General features: G+C 36.3%; 1 protein-coding gene across 7 annotated transcripts in view; it reads right to left on the reverse strand.

Moving 5' to 3' along the window:
* The window catches only part of COBLL1 (cordon-bleu WH2 repeat protein like 1), a 167,258-nt gene that overhangs the window by 4,980 nt on the left and 145,173 nt on the right, over window positions 1-17,105 (reverse strand). For 5 of the 7 annotated variants that reach the window (XM_018063956.1, XM_018063937.1, XM_018063973.1 and 2 more), the window contains 6 exons: window positions 16,585-16,659; window positions 15,122-15,232; window positions 11,606-11,840; window positions 10,532-10,626; window positions 5,379-7,069; window positions 975-1,151 (listed from right to left, as the gene is read on the reverse strand). In XM_018063956.1, coding sequence (XP_017919445.1) covers window positions 975-1,151; window positions 5,379-7,069; window positions 10,532-10,626; window positions 11,606-11,840; window positions 15,122-15,232; window positions 16,585-16,659 — 2,384 coding nt within the window. The remainder of the gene's footprint in view (window positions 1-974; window positions 1,152-5,378; window positions 7,070-10,531; window positions 10,627-11,605; window positions 11,841-15,121; window positions 15,233-16,584; window positions 16,660-17,105) is intronic. The other 2 variants (XM_018063983.1, XM_018063946.1) reach the window with 1 other exon arrangement.

A 17,105-nucleotide genomic window follows, 5' to 3' on the forward strand; every position in this document is an offset into this window, starting at 1 on the left:
ACTGACACTCACGAATGCCTTCCCCTTTTTGTATCTTTGCAGCATTCCTGTTTCTTCGCAAATTTCATTTTTGTTGAGTTCAGTGATTTGCTCAACAAGTCTCTTACTTTTCTCTAAGTAGCTTCTAAAATGATTAGAATAGCAATTCACAAAATGAAATGCCTAGGGAGTCAGTGAAATAATGAGTACTTTTCTTGTCTTGGTGTTGAGGAACTTGCAACCAAGATGACTAAGGAGAACAAGAAAGACATTTAGCGGAGACTGCAGCCTCTGGGAAGTCCAAGTCATGGTGCCAGGCTTAAGGCTTCACTACATCCTGTTTCAGAGGATGAGGGCGACAGAGAGGAAACTCATCTGTAATAACTCCCTGTGATGCTTTCCAGAACAGAGTGTGTTACCTTGCTCTCATGTCCGTTGAAGCTAGACTCTTGCAGTGCATTATTAAAACTTGAATTTCTGTATTAGGTATCATCTAAATTCCCTAGATTTTCCCTTCATTTTTTTTAGTTTAGCCTATAAAACTCCTCCCCCCTTAACCAGCCAATCAGTACGGTAGTAGCTGATTACTATAGGAGCCAGGACTGAAAACTTGCAGGCTCTTACAATAGCGCAGCTTTTCTGGAGTAAAGGAGGGACTTTCTTTCCAAAAGACTCTTTCTTGCTGTGCTAACACAGTTTCTTAAAATAAGAGGCACTTTCCGGGGCACTTTCTATATATAGTTATATAATAATGAGCAAAACTTGCTTTCTGCACCTGGCCCGTGTTTGGAAAATAGACCTGACATAGATTTAAGGATGTGTAACACTCTAGACTCTCTCAGCTTATGCTTCAAAATGACCCTTGACTTATAAAAGAGGAACTTCTGGCATCTTCCCTATTCAGATTTAAAAGCCAGAAAACAATTTCCCCTAAGTATTAGTTTGACACTGTTGAAAATAAACCCAATGTCACCCATCTGATAAAGAAAACTTACCCTTTTCAGTTTGGCAGCAGCCTCTCCAGAACGAATTGCAGTCAGCAAGCTCTGTCGGATCTGTTCTGGGTCAGAGCTTTGGAATGTCACAGAACTTTGCCTCTTAAGGGTGACCGACGGGCAGTCAGTTGGAGATGGTATTTGAGGATTCTGTTCATTATGCGCAGAGTTATTTTCCTGTAAAATTAAATGTGAACGTTATATGAATACCAGGTGAAGAATGGGCCACTGTTCAAAACACTTTCATCGTCAATAGCTCTTTAAGAACACCCATTTGCTACACTGGTGCTTTAAACTATTTCCTCATCCACTGAGAGTTATATCTGATGTCAGGCTCAACTGGAAGACAAGGGCCTTACTTTCCCTCATTTTGAACTCAGGAGGCTAAGGAAGAAAAGTGATATGTCTCTTTGTTTCACAGTGCAGTGGTAATTTTACTGTCCTTGAGTAAATGAAATAATGCTGATTTCTCCAATAGAGTCAGTTAGAAGAGACAAAGTAATAATAAAAATCCACAGACTTAAAAAAACAAAAACAAACTTATTTTCATAGTTCCAATATATTAGTATTATGAAGTTTTTGATGGTACAAATGGACAAATATTGGCAATTTCATACTGGTTGAACCTAACACATCTTCTAATAAACAAGTATTAATGACTATGTAACAGCTTATTTTGTCATTCTGGAAGTCACTGGGATGAAGTGATGCCCATGTTTTATTTTTCCCATGAGACTGAAAATAAATATTAGAAATTTAAGCATCAAAACTTTAATTAAACTTCTTAGAAAGGAATATTTAGTAACTGAGTTCACTGGCAACTGTATTCAAACAATCTTAAAAATGTCTTTTTCAAACTGCCAAATAAATATCTTTATAAAAGATGAGTTAAACAGAACTCAGGCAATGGCTCAAAAACTGTATTATCTAAACCAAGCTTCTGTTGTTTAGAAATGGTATTCCATTCTAAGAAAAAAAACATAGGCTTTGCTCCCAAGTAAAGAATTGATCTCTAGATCATATATCTCTTCCTGATATGATATCAAAGTAATAAACAAAAATGCAAACTATAAAGAAATATTTTTCAAGGTAAATATTGCTTTAAATTAGGGAAAAATCTTTACTTGGCAACATGGTTAATGTTCTGTTACTCTGGGCGTGTTTGAAAAAGTAGCATAAAATACTTCTGGAACTGTCATACAAATATGAAAGCATTCTTTAAACACATCAGAAAAAGTACACAATGTATTTTTTTTAATCACATGGGGATTATCATAATTCATACTGTGAATTGCATCCTCTAACTATACTACTTGAGTCTAGCAAATTATATCATTTAGTTGATCCAACACGAAGTCAACAAATTCTCCTTTTGTACATCACTAAGGTCAGATATGCAGATGACACCACCCTTATGGCAGAAAGTGAAGAGGAACTCAAAAGCCTCTTGATGAAAGTGAAAGTAGAGAGTGAAAAAGTTGGCTTAAAGCTCAACATTCAGAAAACGAAGATCATGGCATCTGGTCCCATCACTTCATGGGAAATAGATGGGGAAACAGTGTCAGACTTTATTTTGGGGGGCCTCCAAAATCACTGCAGATGGTGATTGCAGCCAGGAAATTAAAAGATGCTTACTCCTTGGAAGGAAAGTTATGACCAGCCTACATAGCATATTCAAAAGCAGAGACATTACTTTGCCAGCAAAGGTCGGTCTGGTCAAGGCTATGGTTTTTCCAGTAGTCATGTATGGATGTGAGAGTTGGACTATAAAGAAAGCTGGGCACTGAAGAATTGATGCTTTTGAACTGTGGTGTTGGAGAAGACTCTTGAGAGTCTCATGGACTGCAAGGAGATCCAACCAGTCCATTCTAAAGGAGATCAGTCCTGGGTGTTCTTTGGAAAGAATGATGCTAAAGCTGAAACCAGTACTTTGGCCACCTCATGCGAAGACTTGACTCATTGGAAAAGACTCTGATGCTGGGAGGGATTGGGGGCAGGAGGAGAAGGGGACGACCGAGGATGACATGGCTGGATGGCATCACCAACTCGATGGACGTGAGTTTGAGTGAACTCTGGGAGTTGGTGATGGACAGGGAGGCCTGGTGTGATGCAGTTCATAGGGTCGCAGAGAGTCGGACGCAACTGAACTGAAGGTTAGATGGTGGTTAAGTGATATTTTGGTCAACATATATATAACTGGAATGTTGACACTGAATTAACAAAACAGAAAACAGTATTTTTCACAGAGCTAGAACAAATAATTTCACAATTTGTATGTAAATACAAAAAAAAACCTCAAATAGCCAAAGCAATCTTGAGAAAGAAGAATGGAACTGGAGGAATCAACTTGCCTGACTTCAGGCTCTACTACTGTCATCAAGACAGTATGGTACTGGCACAAAGACAGAAATATAGATCAATGGAACAAAATAGAAAGCCCAGAGATAAAACCATGCACCTATGGACACCTTATCTTTGATAAAAGAGGCAAGAATATACAATGGAGAAAAGACAATCTCTTTAACAAGTGGTGCTAGAAAAACTGGTCATCCACTTGTAAAAGAATGAAACAAGAACACTTTCTAACACCATACACAAAAATAAACTCAAAATGGATTAAAGATCTAAATGTAAGACCAGAAACTATAAAACCCCTAGAGGACAACATAGGCAAAACACTCTCAGACATAAATTACAGCAAGATCCTCTATGACCCACCTCCCAGAATATTGGAAATAAAAGCAAAAATAAACAAATGGGACCAATTAAAATTAAAAGCTTCTGCACAACAAAGGAAACTATAAGCAAGGTAAAAAGACACAGCCTTCAGAATGGGAGAAAATAATAGCAAATGAAGCAACTGACAAAGAATTAATCTCAAAAATATACAAGCAACTCCTGCAGCTCAATTCCAGAAAAATAAACGACCCAATCAAAAAATGGGCCAAAGAACTAAATAGACATTTCTCCAAAGACATACAGATAGCTAACAAACACATGAAAAGATGCTCAACATCACTCATTATCAGAGAAATGCAAATCAAAATCACAGTAAGGTACCATTTCATGCCAGTCAGAATGGGTGTGATCCAAAAGTCTACAAGCAATAAATGCTGGAGAGGGTGTGGAGAAAAGGGAACCCTCTTACACTGTTGGTGGGCATGCAAACTAGCAAGCCACTATGGAGAACAGTGTATAGATTCCTTAAAACTGTAAATAGAACTGCCTTATGACCCAGCAATCCCACTGCTGGGCACTTACACCGAGGAAACCAGAACTGAAAGAGAAATGTATACCCCAATGTATACTGCAGCACTGTTTCTAATAGCCAGGACATGGAAGCAACCTAGATGTCCATCAGCAGATGAATGGATAAGAAAGCTGTGGTACATATACAGAATGGAATATTATTCAGCCATTAAAAAGAATAGAATCAGTTCTAATGAGGTGGATGAAACTGGAGCCTATTGTACACAGTAGTAAGCCAGAAAGAAAAACAGTAATACAGTATACTAACGTATATATATGGAATTTAGAAAAATGGTGACGATAACCCTGTATGCAAGACAGCAAAAGAGACACAGATGTATAGAACAGTCTTTTGGACTCTGGGAGAGGGAGAGGGTGGGATGATTTGGGAGAATGGCATTGAAACATGTAAAATATCATATGTGAAACGAATTGCCAGTCCAGGTTCGATGCATGATACAGGATGCTTGGTGCACTGGGATGACCCAGAGAAATGGTATGGGGAGGGAGGTGGGAGGGGGGTTCAGGTGGGAAACACGTGGTAGATTCATGTTGATGTATGGCAAAACCACTACAATATTATAAAGTAATTAGCCTCCAATTAAATAAATTTATATTAAAAAAAAGAAAATTACATATTTAAACTGATTTTAATTTAAATTATATATAACAATATTTGGTAAGCTCAGGTTGAGTGTATATGACAAAGTGCAGAGCTGAGATATGTTTGGTTATTTTATCTAGTCTTTGATGCTGCTTATGTTTTTATATAATTAAAACAATTTGTTTTGCTATTATGGAGAATTGGAGAAGAAAATAAAGTAAACCAGAACATCCAGGAAAGTTTTCAACAAACTGAAATAAGCAAAACACAGAAAACTAGTCAGAACTATAGTACGGTATACAAATGTATGAGCAAAGAAACTAAATATTTGCAAATGAGGTGATTATATAATGACCTTATAGTAATATCTGATTAAATTAAATGAATTATAATGACTGAGAGTAAATAATCAGATTCTATGTATTACTACTCATTTTTTTCCCCTACAGCATCTTCATTGCAGATTATGAATTAAGTAACACACAGGCTTGTTAAACCCATTTAAGTCATGTTGTATAAGAATCCCCTATTTTATAAAAGGTTACATTTACCTTATCACTCACACCTAGTTGTGGCATGTTCCCAGATGTATTTACAGAAGGAATCTTCCCTTTCTCTGCATCAGTTGGAGTTCTGGCAGAGGCACCCTTGACCTCCTCACTGCATGACTCTGTAGGGCTTTTGCTGAAAGACTGTGACCGTTTCACCACAGCGAGGGCAAATGGTGAAGGAGCAGAGCTGGAGTATGGTCGTGGGGCACCAAAAGTCTTCAGAGTTCTCAGATTCAGCATTGCTAACTGACTCTTGGGCAGAGGAACAGGTTTGGAGGCCACGGGAGGAGGGGAAAGGGGGGAGGCCATGGGAGGAGGGAGAAGCGGGGCTGCCACGGGAGGAGGGGGAAGCGGGGAGGCCACGGGAGGAGAAGGAGGTGGAGGCGGCGGAGAGGCCGCAGGAGAAGGAGAGGTTTCAGTAGGCTTCTGATTGCTGTCATCATCAGTGTTTTGAATGTGTGTCTGTGGAAGAGATTGAATAGTTTTACTTAAGGCAGAAAGAGCTGGCTCTGGAGGAGGTATTGTATCTCTTTCCACCTCTTTCTTTATTAATTCCTTTGGAGCAGGATTAGAGGCAGCTTGAACACTCTTGGCGGCTGCAGATGTCACATAGTGATCTGAAACTCTTTTTTGCATCTGCAAGAAAAAAGCACTTGGTTTGGAGTGGGGATTTGAAACCCGCGATTTAAATTTTGACTCCAAAATATTGTTTATATCTTCCAATTTTGGCGCAAAAGGAGCCGTGCCAGTGTCACTCGTCATTCTGGGAGGCTTCAGAGGACTCGCGGTTCTGCTGCGGGTTAAGCTCTCCTCACTTTGCATCTGCTGCTCTGTTCTCAGGGTCGGCTTTGATTTCAGGTCTGCTTGTGACTCCTTTGGGCTTTCAGAAATGACGAGATCTTCTGTTTGGATTGTCGTTTCTTTCACATTCTCATAAGTGTCCTTTTTCCCTAAAGTATGTATCTCTTGATCATTTTTATACCCTATGGTTTCCGATTCCCAATCTCTGGATATTTCTAGGGATCGGGGAGGCACTATTTTATAAGTAGTCATCCCAATTTTGGGTATGTACTCTCTTGTAATTTCATTTGAAGGTTTTGGCTTGGGAATATAATCTTGTCTGTAAAATGGATAATTCTTTACATAAGAAGCTGTTGAATTTTTATCAGTTCCATCTACAGGAGGCAAAAGATTGTCATTACCACCTGCACAAGATGGATCTTTTATGGTGAGTTGCTCCTCTGTATGTACAAGGGGGCCCTGACTCCTGAATTCTCCTGAGATATCTACAGAATCTTGTGGTTTCAAAGATAAGCGTTGAGTTGATTTGTTGTTACTTGAAGTTTGCACACTTTCATCAACTTTGACGTCAGACAAATTATGATCTTGCTGATCCCCATCAAAACTGTCACAGGAAGGGATTGTCTGAATTGCTGCATCTTGCATTTTTGTCTTTTCTGCACTGGGTTGAATCAGGTTTTGATCTGGTGCTGATGAAACAGAAAGACGATTTTCTTTGTAACATCCAGCAGTATCAGTTTTATATGCCTGATAATTTGATAGTCTGTCAACTTCTATGTCCACGTTGTTATTTTTGGCAACACCTGCTACATTGATTTCTGTTCCCCTCACTCCATTTTTCATATTATTTTCTCTGTTTTTTGGAATGACAATTATTTCATGTTGATCTGCTGAGAGAAAAAATATAAAGTATATGAAAAAAATAGAAAAGTGCAAGTTTTCAGTACCCACCCTCCCCCAAAGTGAACAGGTTGGTTTGAATTCTACAGATAAATAGTCAGCTCACCAATTATACAGTAATTATACAGGTAATGGCATACAGAGAAAGTGGCAAGGACTTTGGGATCATAGAGACCTGAGTCAGGAATCCAGCTTGACTAATTACAATCTGCGTGGGCCACATCATGTTACTCCGTTTGAGCCTCAGATGTCAAAAACAAAACTATGTATTATATATCACTTATGTAACAGTAACATGCTTATTAGGATACAGTAACATGCTTATTAGGATACCGTATTGCCCAAAACAAGTACTCATAGAATATAGCTATGATTTTAAGTAAAGACCATATTTCAGTCATTGTTAAGAATGACAAAAAGATACTGACAAATTTTAAAAAATGTTTTTGCTCTGTTTTCTATTTTGATTCTGTCTTTTCTATAATCCCTAGTGTATTTATATTTCATACTTAGCATTTGTTTGGATTGTTTCCCTTTTAATGTTATCAGTTTTACTTACGACAGACCTCAAAACCTTACCTTTAAGAGCTGAAATAAAAACAGCCCAAGTTCATTGTCTGACTAATTAGGTGTCCATGCTAAATAATTTTAGAGGATTTTGTTTTCAGTCACAATATGGGTGGTTTCAACTACATTAAAAACAACCATGTGGGTTTTTATTTTTTTCTCTGTGAAAAAAGATAACTTAATTTTTCTCATGTCAGAATCCAGGTAGAGAAAACAAACTTCCCTCTCCCAATACTACTTTTCCTCTTAATTTTAATTCAGACCTCCTGAAAACAAAAATCATTTGCCAGTGTCTAGGTTAACAAAGCCAACAGTTGCCAGCCAACAACATGATGGCAAAGAGTTGGAATGAGGCATCTGGAAGGAAACAGGCTTATGACTGAGCCAAGTGACTCATATATACTGTCCTCCTCTAGTCAAGTACCATGAAGAATCATTTCTTCCGAATAACCAGCTAGCCCTCTTCTTCAAAATCCTTGGTGGCCTCTCCTTTCAGATATGACAGTTTGCACAGCACAAGTGAAATGTGGGCCTTGGAAATCAAATTGTGAAAGAATGTCAAGTATTTCTCTATAGTTTTATAATCACTCGCTTTCACCTATAAGATAAAGTTCACTGTCTAAACTATAAAATGGATCCTCTGTGGAAAATGGAACGAAAAAAAGGAGCCTAAATGTATTTCCTTTTCTCTTGCTTATTTCTCATTTTCCACTGAATATAGATATATCCCAGTTACAGAATGGAAACACTTTCTAAAAGAAGGTAAATCATTATAAAAATATTTTAAAAATGAAATTCCCTATAATAAATCCTAATTTATTGGTTTTAGAACTTCTTCACATTTTCTGTGGGTTATAATTACCATTATCTACTGAATTTCTCACCAAAATTTCAAAAATTTCAGTGTTTGTCAGGCCTAGAATCACTACTGAATTCATTAGCTTGTCTATCCTGCTACATATCTGCTGATAATGCAAACAAAATGTCAATGAATAGACAGGCTATTTTTCAGAAATGGCCAGTAGAGGGAGAAGGTATATTTTGTACTATACTATAATTTCCCCTACTCAAAACTGACACGAACATCAACCACCTGATGAAAGGATCGTTTAGATAAGTGCACAGTTTAGGTTTAAAGAAAAAAGGAGAAAAGCAGAATAAAATTAGTTCTAAGGATAACAAATTATTTTAAAAACCACCCAGAGTTGACAGTGGTCATTGTAAATCAAGTGCAAATCAAAATAAGTCTATTACAGAAATGTGCTTGGGACCCTAATACTAATATGATACCCAGATCTTTGCAAAAATGATTTAATTTTACTATGATTTTAAACAGTAAGCAGCTTTTAAATCATATCTTCTCAATAGAAATGCTATTGCCATCTTAATATATTTTGTTAAAAAGCTGTGTCAAGAAGAAAAAATGGGGAAATTATATACAAGTATATAAGTTGTACACTTGTATCTCAGGAGGTTATTGACCATAAGGAAAATGAATCAAAGACATTCATATTCAAATTAACCAACACATACCACATATATAAAGTGTCATATCTATATACATCTGTCTATCTTGTTTGTGACACTGGGATAATCCAATACCAATTGAATTTATATACGTATCTATGTATCTTCGGAGAAGGCAATGGCAACCCACTCCAGTACTCTTGCCTGGGAAATCCCATGGACAGAGGAGCCTGGTAGGCTACAGCCCATGGGGTCGTGAAGAGTCGGACACAATTGAGCAACTTCACTTTTACTTTTCACTTTCATACACTGGACAAGGAAATGGCAACCCACTCCAGTATTCTTGCCTGGAGAATCCCAGGGACGGGAGCCTCATGGGCTGCTGTCTGTGGGGTCACAGAGTCGGACACAACTGACATGACTTAGCAGCAGAAGCCTATATATCATGTTTTCTATGGACCTTAACCTAGTTTTATGTACTAACATAATAGATTGGACTTGAGAATAAGCCATTTCCTTCATATCCCCTTAAAATACCATTGTGTATTCACTGCAATTCTGATTTGTATAGTATCTTTTTTTCTGAAATTCAATCCTAACTATGTATTTTAACTGTTATCTCAGTATTCTGCTAGGTTCCATAAGGAATTGAAACAAAGTATCAGATATAATTTCTCTGATGGAAGACTGTCCAATCTAGTCAAGTAGTCGAGACACAGAACTACATGGCGTCCAGCAGTCAAGCAACAGAATAAGTGAAGTGGCAGGATTTGGATAATAGTTGAATGGGTGAAGATTACTTTCCAGACAAAGATAATAATAAAATAACCCATAGGCCTAATGATAGAACTGAGTGAAACATATATGCCATGAGAAAGAATAAACTATCTTGATTTGGAGGTATGGGGGGAGGAGTGGGAAATCCTGGTGAACTTTATTACATGATTAGATGTCTTGAGCCTGCAAAATCAGGCAGACAAGTTTTACCCAAGGTATATCAACTTGGCTATGAAATAAAACAGGCTTGAGCTAGGGAGCCAGTAGAAGGAAAAAGGAGAAGCAGATCATAAGTGTGCACAGAGTATACATCGGTAAGATTCAGAGCTAAGTTAGATAACCTCTAAGATTTAACAACAACATCATAAGACATGGTAGTGAGAAGCAAATTCTGGAATCAACACATATTGAACACATACTGCCTGAGTTCAAATCTGAGGTCTACCATTTACTGTGGGACCTCAGGTGAGTTATGTAATATCTTTGTGGATCAATCATCTATAAAATGGGACTAAAGTAACAATACCCATTAATGAGTTAATATACAAGATTAAATGAGCTAATATAAAGTGTTTAAGAAAGGTCATTGGCATATAGTATGTGCTATGAAAGTGTTAGTTATTAGTGCTTACAGAACTCACCTTTCTCTTGGTTTGGGTCCAGTGACTTAAAGTTTCTTACACTGTCAACTGCCATCTCTTTGTCGCTTGAATTATATACCACAATGTGTGGCCTTCTGTAAAAATGATATTATATATTATATATGATACTATTCAAACACACACTCACACAACAATAAAACAGGCAACATTTTCCAAAGACAGATAGACTGGAACAATCATCTTTTTCTGCCAAATAGCAAAGAAAAAATAAAGCTAAGAGGAAATGGTGCTATGAAACATTAGCTTTCATATGTGGCCCTGTAACAAAGCAAGATATTAGAAGCTTGGTAAAATGGACAGTTTCCCCAAGAGAGTATCTTTTTCTTATTATCAATTATTATTTTTGAAAGAAAAAGGAGCTAAATGAAATTTACTTTCATAGACATTTCCCTTACATCTGGCAAGGTCACCTTGTGGCAAGTCAGAATGTGAATTAACTTTACTGGGTTTTTTTAATGATAGAGAAGTTTAATTTGGAGACAATCTCATGCAAATTATAGTAAAACTTTGATAAAATGGTTTATTTTACATTCTTGATTTCATCTTTATTCATAGTGTGGTATTTCTAACAGAATGTAAGTGTACTTTATTATGAATTTCTATTTCAAGAACCAAAGGGAAAGTGCATTCTCTGCTTCACAAAATTGACTGTAAAAATGATTAGTGGCTTAACATCATATTCTAATATGCAGAATTGTTTTATAAACCAGTCAGTAAAAGTTCTTTAGGAGTATTTGGTGCAAATTGAGATTAAATATTTTATTTAGGTCAAATAGGTAACAGGCAAAACAAACACAACACAAACAAAAATGCTAATATTTATACAAAATAACTACATGTTGCGATTTATCTGCCACAGGGACCCCAAAACCATTAGATTTGATTTTATTTAAAACCAACCACATGTAAATAGATACTCTATGAATAAAATTTTTTTAATGATGGTGAAAGGGATAAAGTATAAACTAAAGAAATGACTTCACTTGTGTTTAAAATATCATTTCTTCAGTTAAACAAAGCACCGCCACCACTTCTGGCATACAGACTACTTACTGTTCATCTGTGTTTCTAGTTCCTTGTTTTTCTTCTTTGGAGTTTTGTGAGGACTCTCCAGTAGCACTGCCAGGGGCTGAGTCAGGATCATTTTTCAGTGTATTTATTATATCAGTAGATACAGTAGGAATGTCTTGTGACTTCAGAAAAGTATTTTCAGCCTCATCTTTAGGCATTTCACTCAGTTCTTCCTTTTCATCTATCTCTTCAAGGCTATAATCAGAGCTTATTCCAGCTACAAAGAAATGAAGATATAATCCTAGATATTAATTTGTCTCATTTATCCAATGCAATTCTGGCAAGGAAGGAATTTTTTAAATAATAATTAGCTGGACTCTCTTAAATTCTGATTCAAAGCTAATAGTAAAATACTTGTCTAATGGTGAATAATTATGTTAATGTATAATCAGATTATCTCAGACATGCATTTCTAAAAATAATATGCTATCGCTCTAGGTTTTCTTTGTGGTAGAAAAAATGGTTATTTAAGCTTATAAACTTCAAGTTATATATTTCATTTAAGAATGTCTTTCAATTTAAATGACTTTTACCTAGACCAATAGCATTAAATGTAAACAAAAAGAACACAAATTTTTAGGTAGTCTACAAATGTAATTGTGGCCCAGACGGTAAAGCGTCTGCCTACAATGAGGGGGACCCAGGTTCAATCCCTGGGTTGGGAAGTTCCTCTGGATAAGGAAATGGCAACCCACTCCAGTACTCTTGCCTGGAAAATCCCACGGACGGAGGAGCCTGGTAAGCTACAGTCCATGGGGTCACAAAGAGTTGGACACGACTGAGCAACTTCACTTCACCTCACAAGTGTAATTACAAAGTTTGAGTCAGTAGTTATCAGTACTATGATTGAGAACTGTTTGAGCATCCTTTAAAAATACTGATGCTCACCTCTACTGTACATCTGTTAAATTGGAATCTCTGCAGGACAGGACCAAGAATTTTTAAGATTCTTTGGGTGATTCTAGTGTGTAACCAAAGTTAAAAGCCACTTACTTAGATGCTTAATATAATTTTTAAGATAATAATAGAATAAGCGTTATGCTATAAAAATTAATTTTAATTCCTATTGAGTTTGATTCTCAGAGGCAACTTCCATTAAGTCTTCCTTTCTCTATATTAACAAAGTATAATGAGCATATACCTTTTAAGCAGATACACGTACATTTCCTTCTCTTTTTCTTGTTGGTTTATTTAATCTAAATGGAAGCATCCTGTATCTGATGTTTTCAACTTTTCTTTCTCCACTCAACTGTATCTTAAAGGTTGTCCCATATCGATACATGTGTGTGTGTGTGATTCTTTTCAATAGCTGTGGTTAATATTTTGTTGAATAAAATGGTTTTATTATTATTTCTTAGTTCTAACAACAAATGGCCAACAGGGTAAAAGTCAAGGAGCCATCCTAAGTGGTTAGTGTCCACACTAGTTCTGAAAGTATATTTAAACCAACAAATGAGTTTTTGGATCTCTGCTTATTTGAATATAATATTCAGTACCTCCACCTACACAATAGCAGCTGAACAAAGTTTAATTTTACCCCAATTGAGGGAGGGAAAAAAAGTAGTATAGCACTGAATTGTAGTGATCTGCACATCTACAAAATTTAACAAAAAGTTTAATATTTTTGAAGAATATTTGAAATGCTTAAAATGTATTTATCTTTAAGCATATAGACAGAGTAGTATGCCATTTGTGATTTTTAATAAATGTGGGGAATTTTAACATTTTTGTTATAAATTGAAAAGTAGATTACTAAGAACAAATAATGACTTTAAGTAAACATATATATAAATATGTGCACATACTTATACATACAAGTTTTTATCATGACATGAAATAGTTATTTTGATGCCAATGTACAACATTATGCCTTTAAAGTAACTATATAGATATGACATCTATATAGTAGGAACGTATTTACATAATTTAAAAAATGTATCCAGGAAAACTTAATGGCCATTATGGTTTAGATGCAAGTGTGTTTTATAGATGGCTCCTTGATATATGTTAAGCTCTTTTGAAATTAACTGAGGTAACATTTAGCAAATTATTGATCTTTCTCCCTATTTCTCTCTTCACAATCACTAGTATTTTATACAGATACACAATTTTAAGCATGAGGTCCTCACTGAGAAAATGGTCCTAAAGTATGAAGAATGAGTCACATGTTTCAAAAGTCTTTTCAAATTATTTTTCTGGGGTTTTATGAAGTGAAGTCGCTCAGTCGTGTCCAACTCTTTGCTACCCCATGGACTGTAGCCTACCAGGCTCCTCAGTCCATGGGATTTTCCAGGCAAGAGTACTGGAGTGGGGTGCCATTTCCTTCTACAGGGGATCTTCCCAATCCAGGGATCGAACCCAGCTCTCCTGCATTGTAGGCAGACACTTTACCGTCTGAGCTACTTATACTTAGTAGTTATAAGCATTACATGTGTGCATGCTCAGTTGTGTCTGACTTTTTGTGAGCCCATGAACTGTAGCCCACCAGGCTCCTCTCTCCATAGAATTCACCAGGCAAGAATACTGGAGTGAGTTGCCATTTGCTACTCCAGGGGATCTTCCCAACCCAGGGACTGAACCCTGCATCTCCTACACTGGCAGGCGGATTCACCATTGTGCTACTGGGAAGCCAAGCATTATGTAGGCTTTCTTAAATAAATGCATTCCTGTCATTGAAAGTCTTAGAAAAGGCTGTGATTCTTTAAAAAAAAAAATTCTAATCAAGAGCACTTTCACACTTTGTTATTTGATTAGCACAGATTTTCCCAAGCTTTAAAAAATATTAAATCAAGTTTGTTTACTGATACTATGGTCAAATGACCAAACTTTAAAACTACAACAACAACAATGACTATAACAAAATGAGGTGGGGACTGTGAACAGTGAATACTTTTCACAGATGTTATATCACAACTATTATATTTCAGCTTCGTACATTCTAAGGGAAGACAATTCACTTTCAAAGAACAGAATATCCAAACCTTTAGTGTAGTTTGAAGATACAACAACTCCCAAAGTGTGTTAAAAAAAAAATTACAAAAATATCATTTGAAAGTATAATTATTGAAATTTCTTTTACATTTACTTAGCTTTCTATAATTTGAATCTATTTATCATAATTTTTTCAATCCTTCTAAAGGTTACAAAATTGAAACAAAAATAAAATTCAAAATATTTAAAATTCACAAAATTCAATTGTGTAAAAGAAATTCAAATAAACTTAGTTTGTAGCATCTTATGTCATTAAAGCTTAAAATTTCACTAAGCCTTTTGGGACATCGTGTATATTTTTCCTGGAAATAGTCAAAAGGGCAAAATTGTTTGACAACCACTATCCTTTGCTAAAACAGAATTGTATTAGATTAAACCTATTCTTGTGAACTTTAAAAAAAAATTCATTTATTCAGAAAAATGCTCACTGTATCAGATACTTGTGGTTGTTACATGAATTGTTTTCGCTTTCATTTTTAGAGACTGAGGGAAGGCCAGGTAACTTACAGGGCAGAGATGTGGCAGCAGCCTCAGGCGTTCCAGGGCACCCCGAGACAGGGGCTTCGGCGGGCAGCTGGGACACAGCGCACTGTTCGTTCCCAGGGCCGAGGGAGGCTTCTGCCAAAGAAGTAAAAGCTGTGGTGATGGCACTTAGAAAACAGAATCAAGCAAGCAGAGACCGAGAAGCATTTTGGAAGAAATTATATTTGTGACCTCACAATTAGCCATGCATTAAATAAGAGAGAGACAAGGGGGGAGAGGGGAAGGACCAGAAGAGGAAAGAGCTATGGAGCAGAGTTCAAAGAGCAGCCACTTGTCCTCTCATTTATATAGTTTGATATTATTTAATAAATTTCCATGTGAAACAGAATGGTGTTATTGATATTACTCTGGGTAAGACTTGAGAAAAATCATTACTAGTTACCTAATGATAGTGTTTTTAATCACAGAAGAAAGGAGAATTCTATGTCAAAGTATTAAATTCCTAAGGATCACCTAAGGATTAATGATTCAGGAACACTTGGGTGCTCCTGAGTTTTTCTGTATTTGTGAACATCAATTATAAAAATTAAGTAGTTATATTAAACAATTTTTATACCTATCAAATTATCTCCATGTTAAAGTACTGACATAGTAATATTCTATTTTTATCATATTCACTTCTATCTAACTAAGTCTAAGGAAGAAGAAATTTTATCATACCTATAATAGCTACTAAATAGCTGTTATTTAAAATATTAGGAAACAGTATTAGGTTGAATTTTTTTTTTACTGGAATTTTACTTATTTAGAGAAAATTCAAAATAAAACCATATAACAATAAATAGTTCACAGTAAATTTTTATCATTAGATTAGGACACTATGAATTCACACCGATGACAGCTGAATAAAGAATGATACTTTATACCTTCATATAAGTTTTCTTCTGGAAACACCAAGATGCATTCCTAACTAAGATGCATTGTTCCTCTGGGGGAGAAGATTAATAAATGGCAACCTGGCATTGCATAAGGAAAAGCAGGAGACCTATAGGAAAAGTACTCAGGGTACCATCACAGAATTAAAATTCTGATTGCTGTGTTTCATGCTCTGAGCTCAGGAGGGGAATATTTTTCATTTCATACTGTATAATGTGGGTGTTAGCCACTCAGTCATATCCAACTCTTTCTGACCCCATGGACTATAGCCACCAGGCTCCTCTGTCCATGGAATTTTCCAGGCAAGAATACTGGAATGAGTTGCCATTTCCTTCTCTGATCTTCCCAACCAGAGATTGAACCCACATCTCACGCACTGCGGGCAGACTCTACTGAGTTACCGGGGAAGCCCCTCCCTGGTGGGAAAGAGAGTCAAAGTATCTGTATCTCCTTCATGTACAGAGCATTACAAGTAGCTTCTAACTTCATTCCTCAGCTCTACTCGAAGTTCTTTCTCAGTGGTTACAAGATGAGGAACAGAGGTGTCATACCTGGGCTGGACAGGCCCTCAGAAGAGCTCACTTCTACACCACTGTCGGTAGGAACTGCAGGTACTGACTGTGTGGCTAGAGGACAGAAGAGACATAACTTATAAGCAGGCAGGTCACATTCACCAATGAAACAATTCCTTACTAGCTTAACTTAGTGGCATTTATATAATTCAGAAAGAGATAGCCCTAACCTCCTTAGAAACCTCTTTACTTGTCTAGCTCTGATACAGCCAAATCTGGTTAGATTCCCAATCCTACATGTAGTCAGTCCTGGAAAGACAGTATCTTCTTACTAGACTCATAAATTATAATATGCTCATTTTAGGGTCATGGAGCTGTACAGTTTTACACTTTGTTAGGTTGCAGATTTTTCAAAGGTGGTGAGAATAATCAGGGGCTATCTAAGTTATTACTAATAAAATCAATTAAAAGTTAAGTACTATTATTATTTAATAAAAATACATGATTTATAACATATCATCTCAGTTATCTAAAGAAAACACAGCACAAATGTAATGTTA

Source organism: Capra hircus, chromosome 2 (assembly GCF_001704415.2).
Source record: "Capra hircus breed San Clemente chromosome 2, ASM170441v1, whole genome shotgun sequence".
NCBI lineage: Eukaryota > Metazoa > Chordata > Mammalia > Artiodactyla > Bovidae > Capra > Capra hircus.